Source organism: Dermochelys coriacea, chromosome 10 (genome assembly GCF_009764565.3).
Source record: "Dermochelys coriacea isolate rDerCor1 chromosome 10, rDerCor1.pri.v4, whole genome shotgun sequence".
Taxonomy (NCBI): domain Eukaryota; kingdom Metazoa; phylum Chordata; order Testudines; family Dermochelyidae; genus Dermochelys; species Dermochelys coriacea.
Genome location: NC_050077.1, coordinates 46531458 through 46545365, shown reverse-complemented (window position 1 = coordinate 46545365; position 13908 = coordinate 46531458). Strand labels below are relative to the sequence as shown.

At 50.3% G+C, this 13908-nt stretch overlaps 1 protein-coding gene across 2 annotated transcripts in view; it reads right to left on the bottom strand.

The window, feature by feature from the left end:
- The window catches only part of ALPK3 (alpha kinase 3), a 96768-nt gene that overhangs the window by 20655 nt on the left and 62205 nt on the right, over positions 1 to 13908 (bottom strand). Inside the window, exon 4 of one of the 2 annotated variants that reach the window (XM_038419636.2) lies at positions 12267 to 13686. In XM_038419636.2, the coding sequence (XP_038275564.1) occupies positions 12267 to 13686 (1420 nt within the window). Of the gene's footprint in view, positions 1 to 12264; positions 13687 to 13908 lie in introns of both variants that reach the window. The other variant, XM_043494264.1, reaches the window with a different exon arrangement.

Here is a 13908-nt window from a genome sequence, read left to right as displayed (position 1 = left end):
AACCACTCCTCCACTCGTGTATCCACATAGGGAAGAGCAGGTCTCAGTGTCACATGTAAGTTGGCAATCAAGAAGAGGGATGGATGTGTGGCTGTGGTTAGCAAAAGCAGTTCTGGCTGCCAGGGTCCAGGCTACACCACAGCTCCAACTGCTTTGAAAGTCTCTTCCGCTGGGCTGTGACGGGCACACACTCAGAGAGAGCCACTCCCACTGCTTGTGCTGCTGCAGGTACATGCTATTTTTAGTGTGCCAGCCCGATGAGAGCTAGTGCCGGTATGTTTCCTCCAGCTGGGAATCATACCCCCAGCTCCAAGTGCAGCCATGGCCATAAACAGTCAAAAAAGAGGAGCACGGAAACTAGAAGAGAAGAAATGTTACAACAAGAATGGCAGACAGGTACCCCCATCGCAAAGTGAGAGAGAACGTTCAGATTCCAAAGAGCAAACACCTGGCAAAGTGACCAGGTAACATCTATACCATCTCCATCACGGCTGCCCTGCAGGCGCAACACAACACCGCTAAGCAAAACCCAGGAGGACACCGGCTCTGTTTCTAGATATGACGGACAGTGGGGCATTCTACTTCTTTCAGCACACCAGAACTGACAGTGAAGAACTTGAGGAACAGCAAATACAGGATTCACATGGTGAAATCACCTAAGCAGCCCCCTGCAGAAGGAAGCCCTGGAGGCTAGGATGCAGTCACTAGGTTAGCTCATAGCTATTCATTAGTTTGTGGTTATTTTTAGCTCATGTGTTTTATTTTTCTTTGAACAAAAGAAAAATGGGATGGGATGGAGAGATGTAACAGTGACCCCTGGAGACAATGGATACAAACCCTGTCATGGGACAGGATACTAACCATGTCATCCTAACCCGATCATGTGACGGGGACAAGGCAATAAAGTACAATCTCTTTTCAGCTCCTCTCAGTCGGACTCTTATTACAGTGGATACAATCTTTGAGGTGAGAGAGATGGCCTCGGCTTGGACTACTGGAGATGGGGCTGGAGAGGAATGAGTCAGTCATGGCCATGTAACAGAGGAAGAACTGGCAGGCTTGGCAAAGGCATGGATGAGGAAGGAGACAACTCATGTGACCCCAAATTGCAAGATGGGGTGACCCAGAAGATGGTGGAGTTACAGAGTGATGGAGGGGTTTGGATGAGTGAAGAGGAGCTCAGTTTGACATGCTGGCAGCAGACACCCCGGAGGAGAGATCCTTGAGGGAGGCAGACATGCAGGACAGCACAGACAGGGACAGTCAGGGTGTAGCAATAGATGTAATCCATGAGAGAGGAGGAGATCATCCCATAGGTTGGTCTAGAGGGAGAAGAGCTGGCAAACCTCATATAATTTGCAACATCTCATAGAAAAGAACTGCCTTGGATGAGCTTCAATGTACACCATCCTCCCAGAGCTTACTCATTTCACCACAGCATGACAATGTCAAGTCAAGGCCTTGTACTGTGGACACCTTATTAGACCCACACTATGAAGTCAGGTGATGGAGCACAAATTCCATTTAACTTCAGCTGATTAGAAAACTGAAGGTTGTCATAGGATTTTGTAAAGATGCTCCACAGCAAATATAATTAATGTCTGTTATCTGTACCATAGCAAGAGCACTTCCTATTTTACGGCATTTACACCATGGGCAGAATGAAGTAGTAGTTAAATCAGAACCAACTTCTCCTCTGATCTTTGGGTCAGAAGTGGATCAGGCTTTGGCTCCAATTTTCCCACTACAGCCAAGCTCTGCTCAGAGGGAATCTATTTGAGATGGCCCTGTCCAGACCAAGGGAAAGACTTTTTTTGTTTTAAAACCCATGACAGTCAAATAACACATTCTAACCACAACCTAATATCCAGTGTAGACAAGTTTAACACCTTCAGAAATGACTTCGCTAGGCATAGCTCAAATAGTGTTAACTATGACCAGCTAATGTTTCAGACATGACCATCTTTGTTTCAGAATAGCAGCCGTGTTAGTCTGTATTCGCAAAAAGAAAAGGAGTACTTGTGGCACCTTAGAGACTAACAAATTTATTAGAACATAAGCTTTCGTGAGCTACAGCTCACTTCATCGGATGCATTTGGTGGAAAAAACAGAGGAGAGATTTATATACACACACACAGAGAACATGAAACAATGGGTTTATCATACACACTGTAAGGAGAGTGATCACTTAAGATAAGCCATCACCAGCAGCGGGGGGGGGGGGGGAAAGGAGGAAAACCTTTCATGGTGACAAGCAAGGTAGGCTAATTCCAGCAGTTAACAAGAATATCAGAGGAACAGTGGGGGGTGGGGTGGAGAAATACCATGGGGAAATAGTTTTACTTTGTGTAATGACTCATCCATTCCCAGTCTCTATTCAAGCCTAAGTTAATTGTATCCAGTTTGCAAATTAATTCCAATTCAGCAGTCTCTCGATGAAGTCTGTTTTTGAAGCTTTTTTGTTGAAGTATAGCCACTCTTAGGTCTGTGATCGAGTGACCAGAGAGATTGAAGTGTTCTCCAACTGGTTTTTGAATGTTATAATTCTTGACGTCTGATTTATGTCCATTCATTCTTTTACGTAGAGACTGTCCAGTTTGGCCAATGTACATGGCAGAGGGGCATTGCTGGCACATGATGGCATATATCACATTGGTAGATGCGCAGGTGAACGAGCCTCTGATAGTGTGGCTGATGTGATTAGGCCCTATGATGGTATCCCCTGAATAGATATGTGGACAGAGTTGGCAACGGGCTTTGTTGCAAGGATAGGTTCCTGAGTTAGTGGTTCTGTTGTGTGGTGTGTGGTTGCTGGTGAGTATTTGCTTCAGATTGGGGGGCTGTCTGTAAGCAAGGACTGGTCTGTCTCCCAAGATCTGTGAGAGTGATGGGTCGTCCTTCAGGATAGGTTGTAGATCCTTGATGATGCGTTGGAGAGGTTTTAGTTGGGGGCTGAAGGTGATGGCTAGTGGCGTTCTCTTGTTTTCTTTGTTGGGCCTGTCCTGTAGTAGGTGACTTCTGGGTACTCTTCTGGCTCTGTCAATCTGTTTCTTCACTTCAGCAGGTGGGTATTGTAGTTGTAGGAATGCATGATAGAGATCTTGTAGGTGTTTGTCTCTGTCTGAGGGGTTGGAGCAAATGCGGTTATATCGTAGCGTTTGGCTGTAGAGAATGGATCGAGTGGTATGATCTGGATGAAAGCTAGAGGCATGTAGGTAGGAATAGCGGTCAGTAGGTTTCCGATATAGGGTGGTGTTTATGTGACCATCGCTTATTAGCACCGTAGTGTCTAGGAAATGGATCTCTTGTGTGGACTGGTCCAGGCTGAGGTTGATGGTGGGATGGAAATTGTTGAAATCATGGTGGAATTCCTCAAGAGCTTCTTTTCCATGGGTCCAGATGATGAAGATGTCATCAATGTAGCGCAAGTAGAGTTGGGGCATTGGGGACGAGAGCTGAGGAAGCGTTGTTCTAAGTCAGCCATAAAAATGTTGGCATACTGTGGGGCCATGCGGGTACCCATCGCAGTGCCGCTGATTTGAAGGTATACATTGTCACCAAATGTGAAATAGTTATGGGTCAGGACAAAGTCACAAAGTTCAGCCACCAGGTTAGCCGTGACATTATCGGGGATGCTGTTCCTGACGGCTTGTAGTCCATCTTTGTGTGGAATGTTGGTGTAGAGGGCTTCTACATCCATAGTGGCTAGGATGGTGTTTTTAGGAAGATCACCAATGGACTGTAGTTTCCTCAGGAAGTCAGTGGTGTCTCGAAGATAGCTGGGAGTGCTGGTAACGAAGGGCCTGAGGAGGGAGTCTACATAGCCAGACAATCCTGCTGTCAGGGTGCCAATGCCTGAGATGATGGGGCGTCCAGGATTTCCAGGTTTATGGATCTTGGGTAGCAGATAGAATACCCCAGGTCGGGGCTCCAGGGGTGTGTCTGTGCGGATTTGTTCTTGTGCTTTTTCAGGGAGTTTCTTGAGCAAATGCTGTAGTTTCTTTTGGTAACTCTCAGTGGGATCAGAATCTGACCAACATATTAACCCACAGAGACCTTCCTGCCAACACTACAAAAAGAAGGATTCTGGGTGGACTCCTCCTGAAGGTCGAAACAGCAGCCTGGATTTCTACATAGACTGCTTCCGCTGACGTGCACGAGCTGAAATTGTGGAAAAGCAGCATCGCTTACCCCATAACCTCAGCCATGCAGAACACAGTGCCATCCACAGCCTCAGAAACAACTCTGACATCATAATCAAAAAGGTTGACAAAGGAGGTGCTGTCGTCATCATGAATAGGTCGGAGTATGAACAAGAGGCTACTAGGCAGCTCTCCAACATCACTTTCTACAAGCCATTACCCTCTGATCCCACTGAGAGTTACCAAAAGAAACTACAGCATTTGCTCAAGAAACTCCCTGAAAAAGCACAAGAACAAATCCGCACAGACAGAGGCAGCAGGTCCAAACCCCCCTTGCCTGTGATGAGTGGCTTATATACTGCAGTCTGCCCCAGTGAACGGGGGCTAGATGATGACTGGGCAGTAGCCATATACTGAGGCGAGGTGGGGATACGGGGTTGAAAGTTCCGCTGGGAGGGGGAGACCCAGAGACTGGGGGGGCATGCCAGGGGGCAGCACCCCCGGGAGAGGGGCACTGGGATCTGGGAGGGACATGGGGGCCAGCGGCAGCAAGACACCGGCCTGCAGAGGGCACTCTGGAGGCTGAAAGAGCTAATTCCCTGAGAGACCAGCAGTAGGCGCTGCAGGGGTGAGTCCTGCCCCATGACAGGAGCATGTTTTCTAAGAGGATGCATTTTCCAGTGTAGACAAAGCCCTAAGGATGGCAGCACATGACTGGTGCCAGAAACCCTCCTGCTCGGGAGCAAGCAGCACAAAGCCAAGTGGCAGGCGGCAAAGCTCAAGAGCAGTGTTGCTGCGGATTTTTATGGCATGGCAGGTATTAATACAGCAGCTTGATGGTAAGAGAAGTGATATGGCCCATGGGGGCTGCGCAGTCAGCTTAAAGAAGGGTCCAGGGGACTGTACTGGGATAACTGCAGATGACTCCAAGATACAGAACCTCAATTCTTCTTCGAGTGCTTGTTCATGACAATTCCAATCAGGTATGTGCATGCGCATACGTGCACGGCAGCCTAAAGATTTTTCCCCTATCAACATCCGTCGGGTTGGTCTGGGCACCCCCTGGAGTGGCATCATCACAGTGCTCAATATAGGCCCCTACTGAGCCACTATCCCCATCAGTTCCTTTTTACCACCAGTGACGGTTAGCTAGAACTTCCCCTTGCTCTTGTCGTGACATGCCAATTTGGCAGTCTGTATATAGTTCTCATTAGTTCCATAGCGTTAAGTAGTTAGTAAGTCCTTTATTTAGTTCTTAAGTTTCCTTTGGAGGGGCTTGCCCTCCAGTGCTATTCCGACACTAGGGCATGCCGCGGTCGCCTGGCTTCATAGCCAGTGAGGTCTGCAGCAAGTGTATGCTCGGAATAGATCCTCACACTTCGTGTCTGAAGCGTTTAAGGGGAGAGCCATCAAAAGGATCGCTGTAGGATCTCCAGGAAGTTTCGCACCAGGACACTGAAAGATAGAAATCAGCGCCTGAAGATCGTTCTAATGGAAGCGGCACTCCAGCCCCAACGCGACCCCAGTGCCGAGTACCTCCTCCTCGGTACGCAGTGCCCCAGCACCGTTGGCACGGGGATTGGTGCCAAGTAAAGATAAGGACTCTTGGCACCGTCATGGCTCCACTCGCGGCTCACATGCCGCAGGCAGGCACCAGTCTCAATCGCCAATGCCACAGAAGAAGAGGAGGACAGAGAGCCCCCCGCCCCGGCTAGACCCAAGGAGCCAGCCATTGTGAGACCTGAGTTGGGCCACACTACTTCGGCCTTGCTGCCAGAGATGGTCGCGTCGACTCCTGCCTCCGTGGAAGGGTGGTCAAGTCTGGACCCTTCTTGCTTGCTGAGGCCGAGCTGACATCTACACCTCCTGTCGACCCCAGAGGCGTTTGATGCAGCACAGAACCTGCTCCAGCTTACGGCACTATTCTCCCTGCCTAGACAGGAGAGGTCGTCAGCATCAGTTGCTCCCCTGGCACCGTCAAGGGGAAAGCCTGCAATGATGGCCCGGTGGTCTTCATCCCCGGTGCACCGCTCCCCGGCACCAGAACAGGGTCAGCAGCCTCATCGGTCCCTGAGCCCACAATGCGGACCCTCCGTGCCTTGAAGTACCGCTCCTCCATGGTCCTCCTTTTCAGAGACCTCTGAGTCAGACTCCTATCGATCTCGTAGGAGCAGAAGAAAACAGTCCAGGTCATCACGAATCTGGCACCCTTACCTGGCACAGTGGCCCTTTTGGATTCCCTGGGCCCTTCACCAAGGCCAAGGGTCGAATTCCAGGGCAGCGGCAGTGGTCTTGGCCACTTTTCTACCGCCACCGGCACCGTTGGCATTAGCAGAATCGGGGGTAGCTCCATTGTTCCCTGACGTCACCATCCCAACTCCAACCCATTGTCTAGGCCAGCCCCAGCGGTTTCAGCGCCGACTCCTCAGCACTGACAGCCTCGGCACCATCAGTTCCGGCTTCAACAACTTCAGCACCAGGAGCCTCGGCACTGACGTATACAGCTCTGGCACCGAGGGCCACGGCACTGTTCGCGTTGGCTTCAGCCCAGGATCCCCAAGCACTGCAGGACTCTTTGGGTGCAGAGGGAAGAGAACAGCCACTCCTTGCGGGGGTCTCTTTCTCTTCCTCTTCCTCTCCAGATGAAGTGCTGGCAGGCACTTTGGTAGCCCTGGCCCTGGAGGACAACAGGGTCCTACAGCAATTGCTGAGGAGGGTTGCCCAGGGCCTGGGCATTCAGACGGAGGAGGTAATGGAGGATGCAGATCCAATGGTGGATATCCTTGCCCCCTCTGGACCTGCTCGTATTGCCCTACCCCTCATAAAGACCATTGCCAACACCACCAAAACCGTGTGGCAGACCCCAGCTTTGTTGCCTCCTATGGCTAAGCACAATGAAAGATGCTATTTTGTGCTGTCCAGGGGCTACGAGCACTTGGATACCCATCCTCCACCAAATTCCTTGGTTGTGGATGCTGCTAACCAATGTGAGCACCTACCAAGGCCCCTCCCCAAAGAATCAGGAGGCGAAATGACTTGACTTTTTGGGGAGAAAGGTCTACTCCACTGGCAGCTTGCAGCTCCGCATTTCTAATCAGCAGGCCATCGTCAGCAGGTACTGCTACAATACATGCAGGGCAATGGCAAAGTTCACAGAGCTGCTGTCACAGGACTCCCATGCCGAATTCTCGGCCCTGATGGAGGAGGGCAAGCTCATTTCCTGAGCTTAGTTGCAGGCCGCTCTGAGTGCGGCTGATGTGGCCACTCGGGTGATGTCTACTGGGATTGCTATGAGAAGGGTCTCCTGGCTCCAGGTATCAGGTCTGCCATATGAGGTCCAGCAGACCATTCAGGATCTCCCCTCTGAGGGTGTGACTATTTTCTGAAAAGACGGATAAAAGACTACATAGCCTAAAAGACTCAAGAGCCACCCTCAAATCACTGGGCCTCCATATCCCCGCCACGCAGCGGAGGCTTTTAGGCCACAGTCTCCTCCGTGGTTCTACCAACCGCAGAACTGGCAGGATGGCTCACAGGGGAGAAACAGGAGCGGCAAGAAGAGGCCACACCTGTCCTCAGGCCAGGGCTCTAGTCCATCCAAACCTTCATCTGGCCAGAAGCAGGCCTTTTGAAGGTGCAAATGAGGATGGCACACCAGCACTTGGACTGGATCCAACTTGCCTTACCTTCTGGTCCTGACTATGCCCTTTCTACCCTGCGTGGGTCCGTATCACATCAGACCGCTGGGTGCTCCGCATGGTAGAGAAGGGATACTCTCTCCAATTCTCTGTCCTCCACCCTTCCATCCGCCTTCCCCGACCCTCTTCAGGGACCTTCTCATAAGCAAATCCTCATACAGAAGGTTCACTCGCTCCTATCGCTAGGGACAGTGGAAGAGGTTCCTCTGGAGCAGAAGGGCAATGGTTTCTATTCCCGGTATTTCCAGATACCGAAAGCCAAAGGCAGGCTCAGACCCATCCTAGACCTATGGGAGCTCAACAAGTTTATAAGGAAGCTGAAGTTCTGCATGGTTTCCTTGGCTTCCATCATCCCTTCCTTGGATCTAGGGGACTGGCATGCCACTCTAGACTTGAAGGACGCATACTTTCATATAACAATTACACCATCCCACAGAAGGTACCTCAGGTTTGTGGTGAGCAACAAACACTACCAGTTCACAGTGCTCCCGTTCGGCCTATCAGCGGTGTCTCGTGTGTTTACCAAGTGCATGGCAGTCGTGGCCGCGTTCCTATGCATGCGTCAGGTACAGGTGTTCCCGTACCTTGACGGCTGGCTGATCAAGGGCTGCTGCAGGGCTCAAGTGGAGGCACAAGTCAACTTTATAAGAACGACGTTCGATGAACTGGGCCTTAACTTGAACATGGGGAAATAAACCCTGTCCCCTGTTCAGTGGATAGAGTTCATAGGGGTGGTGCTGGACTCGACACAGGCCAGGGCATACCTCCCAGAAGTGAGGTTTCGGGCCCTGGGCAACATCATTCAAAGTCTCAGGAAGTTTCCCACCACCACAGCAAGGAATTGCCTGAAACTTCTAGGACACATGGTCTCTTGTACCTATGTGGCACAATATGCCAGGCTCAGACTCCAGCCTCTCCAATCGTGGCTAGCCTCAGTGTATTGGTCGGCTCAGGACAGTTTGGAAAGGATTGTCGCTCTGTCTCGCCTGGTCCTCTACTCCCTCCAGTGGTGGCTTGACCCACAAGTACTGTGTGCAGGGGTCCCCTTCACCGGTCCTCAGCCATCCCTCTCGCTAGTGATAGACGGGTCAACCTGGGGCTAGGGAGACCTCAGGACACAAGGCCTCTGGTCTCAGTCGGAACTTGCTATCCACATCAATATCAGAGAGCTGAGAGTGGTGCATCTGGTATGCCAGACTTTGAGTCCACTTGACAGGGAGATGTGTATCAGTCATGACAGACAACACCACGGCGATGTTCTGTATCAACAAACAGGGGTGCACACTCCTCTCCCCTGTGCCAGGAAGCCCTCATGCTATGGGACTTTTGTGTAACTCATTTGATACACCTGCAAACATCGTACCTCCCGGGAGCACAGAACGAATTGGTGGACCATCTCAGCAGGTCTTTTCACGGCCATGAGTGGTCCCTACACCTGGACATCATGAACTCCATCTTCCAATGGTGCGGTTTTCCCCAGATGGACCTGTTCAACACGCGATGCAACAGGAAGTGCCAGCAGTTTTGCTCCTTCCTGAATCACAGCCCGGGCTCCATCGCAGACGCATTCCTCCTCCCATGCGGAGGCCGTTTTCTCTATGCATTCCTGTCCTTCCCTCTCATTCACAAGGTGCTCCTCAAGATACGCAGGAAAGAAGCTTCAGTGATATTGATAGCTCCAGCCTGGCCCCGCCGACACTGGTACACATCTCTCCTGGAAATACCCGTGGAAGCCCCAGTTACCTTGCCGTTCCTCCTGGACTTAATAACTCAGTAATCATGGCTGTCTCCAGCACCCAAACCTCGAGTTGTTGCACCTCACGGTGTGGAAGCTCCATGGCTGAACCCCACAGAGTTCTCCTACTCAGACCCGGTTAGACAAGTCTTCCTGGGCAGTAGGAAACGCTCCACCAAGGCTACCTACCTTGACAAGTGGAAAAGATTCTCACTCTGGTCTCAGAGTAGCAGCCGTGTTAGTCTGTATTCACAGAAAGAAAAGGAGTACTTGTGGCACCTTAGAGACTTCGGCGCAGCATCACTCATCCCTGACACTCGCCTCTATACCAACCATACTGAACTGCCTCCTCCATCCCAAGCAGCAGGGACTGTCCATATTGTCAATAAGGGTTCACTTGGCCGCCATCTCTGCCTTCCATCCAGGCTCAGAGGACTGGTCGGTGTTTGCCAACCCTATGGTCAGCCATTTCCTGAAAGGTCTCGACAGGCTATATCCGCACATCTAGCAACCGGCCCTGACCTGGGACCTCAATCTGGTCCTTTCCAAATTGATGGGTTCACTCTTCGAACTGCTGGTGACTTGTTCCCTGCTCTACCTGTCATACAAGGTGGAGTTTCTGGTAGCAATCACCTCAGCCAGGAGGGTTTCTGAGATCAAGGCCCTAACATCAGAGTCCCCTTACACCGTGTTCTATAAGGACAAGGTTCAGCTCAGGCCACATCCCGCTTTTCTCCCAAAGGTTGTCTCCCAGTTTCACATCAACCAGGACATCTTCCTCCCAGTGTTCTATCCTAAGCCACACTCGAGCGGCAGAGAGCAGAGGCTTCATTCATTGGACGTCCGCGGAGCACTAGCCTTTTACACTGAAAGAAAGAAACTGTTTTGGCCGTGGCAGACAGGATGAAGGGTCTTCCAGTCTCCTCCCAACAGATTTCCTCCTGGATCATGTCCTGCATCCATGAATGCTATAACCTGGCAGAGGTGCCTGCCCCTCCGCTCATTTCGCACTCCACCAGGGCACAAGCTTCTTCAGCAGCATTCCTGGGCAAGTCCTGACCCAGGAAATATGCAGAGTAGCGACGTGGTCCTCCATACATACTTTCACCACACATTATTTGATTACCCAGCAGGCCAGAGACAATGCAGCCTTCGGTAGAGTGTGCTCCAATCAGTGGAGAACTACGACTCCACCTCCCGAACTTAGGCTTGGGAGTCACCTGATTGGAATTGACATGAACAAACACTTGAAGAAGAAAAAATGGTTACTCACTTCCTCATAACTTGAAGAACAACAGATGTGTTGTTCATATCCATTCCAATACCCATCCTCCTACCCCTCTGTCGGAGTAGCTGGCAAGAAGAAACTGAGGGAGTGGCGGGTCAGTAGGACCCTATATCGAGCACCATGATGGCGCCATGCCAGGGGGCACACAGACTGACCCGATGGATGCTGCTATGGGAAAAATCTTCCAGCTGCTGTGCACGCATGCACACACCTGATTGGAATGGACATGAACACCACATCTCAAAGAACAACAGTTACGAGAAGGTGAGTAACTGTTTTTGGGGTTTTTTTTGTGAAGCTTTTGTCCAGAAATGGATCTTGACCAGTTCCTTAACATTACAAGGCTGTGCTTCCAGCTACAGCTGCACATCTTCAAGGAAATCTAGAAGAGGAAGGCAGGTGCCAGCCTTGGGAAATGCTGGAACACCTGGCAGTTCCAACTTCCCATCACAGTCAGTGGATGTATTGCATTACCTGCCAAGTATGTGGTGTGAGTGACAGCTATGCTACGCTCAGTACATTTGGCTATGCCCAGGCAGGAGTAACCCCCCCTCAGAAATACGGTACTCCTCTTTGCTGGTGTAGTAACAGTGTATAAGAAATGGTTTCAGAGAGCAGAAGCGGGTCACAACTAGCTGGCCCAGGCCATCACAATGGTATACAGGTGGGAAGTTTGGCCTTTTTCCAACCTTCTGGGGGAACTGGAGCAGGAGACTGAATCCACATGCACTGCCGCTCTCTCGTCTCCTGGCAGTGGGGCCTCAACTTGGTCTCTTTATTCATCTAGATCTGTACTGTAATGACGCCCCTGCACACTGATGACATTGTCCATATGTAAAATCCCAACTGTGCCCTGAAATCAGGATCACAGGATGTTGGGCCGTAAAAAATGTTAATAAGGGAACATGTAACCTCCAGCCCAATACTGCATTTCATAGAAAACACTTCAGATTAAATGACAAAAATAGACACGGACTGAAAGGAACTGGTGACAGTCAGGAACAGATGCAGTGCTCTGACTCGACAGCCAGCACAACGACTCTTCAACAGCACTGTTCCAGCAGGGCAGATGGAGCCAACAAATGGCCAGATCTACTGTATGTATTTTACCATAAACAAAATTCCACCCGTTGCCCAGTAAAGTTCACAAAGCCTACCTGGCATGTCTGTTTTTCGATTACATAACGACTTACTAAATGTGCCACTTAGAAGCCAAGGCTCATTGCTAAACTGAACAGATGTCATCATGCTCTCTGTTTGTCATACACATTCAGCATCCCCAGTTGCCATTTATAGCTAAGAATGATCAGTGCTCACTGCTTAGTTGATTTGGAAACATTTGCCTGAGGTCACCCTACCAAAAAAAAAAAAAAAAAATTAAAAAAAAATAGAACTTACATTACCTCACACGGCACTTTGAAGACCACCTGTTCTTCCAAAGAGCCCTGAAGCAAGCTTCCTCTTGCCTCCTGTCTCAGCTGGGACAAATCCAGACACGGGGCCACTTGATTTAGAGATGGGGTAGTATGCCGAAGGGGCTGCTCGGTGTTCACTTGTACAGAGTCCAGCAAGTCTGTTTCTTGGACGTTTTTGCCCGAGGACATGCAAGAAGTTCCTGATGCATTTCCCATCAGGAGGGGGTGCCGCATTGCAGAGCTTGGCTCCAGGGTCCTGCTAGGAGGCTCAACTCTCTTCTTATTCAAATCCCCAGGCGGTTCACTTTCCTTTTTGGTAACTTTTGTATCTATGGCCTCATTCCCCTCCAGTTCCTGTTCCACAGATTGGCCTTTCTGCTCCTCTCCTGCTACAGCCCCTACCAGGAACACTTCAGATGCTGGTGGAGGAGTATCTCTTTGCCTGTTAATGCTCACAGCCAGAGACTGCAGCTGAGCCCCATTCTCGGCTTCTTCTGGGGCTTGTGGCATCTTCTGTTCCATTACATGTTTTGCTCCACTCTCAAGATACATCTCTGTCAAGGAGAAGTAAGTGTCACCCCTGAAAGGCGGGGAGCATGGCTGAGGTTTGCCAGTTTCAGCATCCTCCTGACTGCTGGGCGTTCCAAGTTCTTTGACTTCTGGAACATCTCCCACCAGCTGGCTCATTGCAGCTACTGATTGCATGCTCCCCGGCAGGGCGACGGAAGGGGCATTTCTTTGACTTTGGGAGAGATTTTGGCTCTCTCTCAGCCCATTTTCTTGACTTGAAACTTCCTGTTTTGCTGCCAAGAGGGCAGCAGGCTCTTCCCCTTTCTTTTTCTTCTTTTTAGCAAAGGACTCTCTGGTGGTGGGCTTGGTAGTTATTTCCTCCACCGTCTCATAGATATATGTGAAAAAGCTATTTCCATTTTCCTCCCCGCTTTCCATAGAGGAGTCTCCATTGGTGGTCACCTCTGCATCCAGAGGCCTTGTTAGGAAGTTGTTTGAATATCCAGCGGTTGCATTTAAGGACGGCTCCTTGGGCTCAGCAACATCTTCCCATAACCTTGACTTAGGATCCCCAACATGCACCTTTGTTATATCTTCCTTCTCCCATAGGGAGGCACCTGAACGCAGGTTCAGATCCCCAGTCAGCCGGCGCTTTCGCTGGAATCTCTCAGGGCTTTTCCTCCTCAGCTTCTCCACCTCCATGTTTTCTTTCCCCCGTTTTCGGCTCTGCTCTATTTCATGCAACTTGGCTTCCGCCTTTTGCTTGAGTTTGGCAAACCACCTCTGATGTATTTTATACTCCGTCATGGTTCCCACTTCCAGGACACCGGAACAGGACACGATGCCTTTGGTATTCCTAGCAGAGGCCTGGTAAATGGCTGCATCATCCTCCCTGCATCTGGTGACCAAAAACAACATTGTGAGACACACCTGTCCCCCTCAAGGCACTTTCCAGACACGCATGAACACACCCACACACACGTCAGTGAGAACAGTTCAGGAGAAGTCCTTTCTACAGCTGGTCAAAGAGTAGCCACCAGGTACAACAGTCAGGAAACGGGGGATATTTTGGTATCACCATTATTTTCAAGTCTGTTCACAGTATAAAAATATTGGTCAG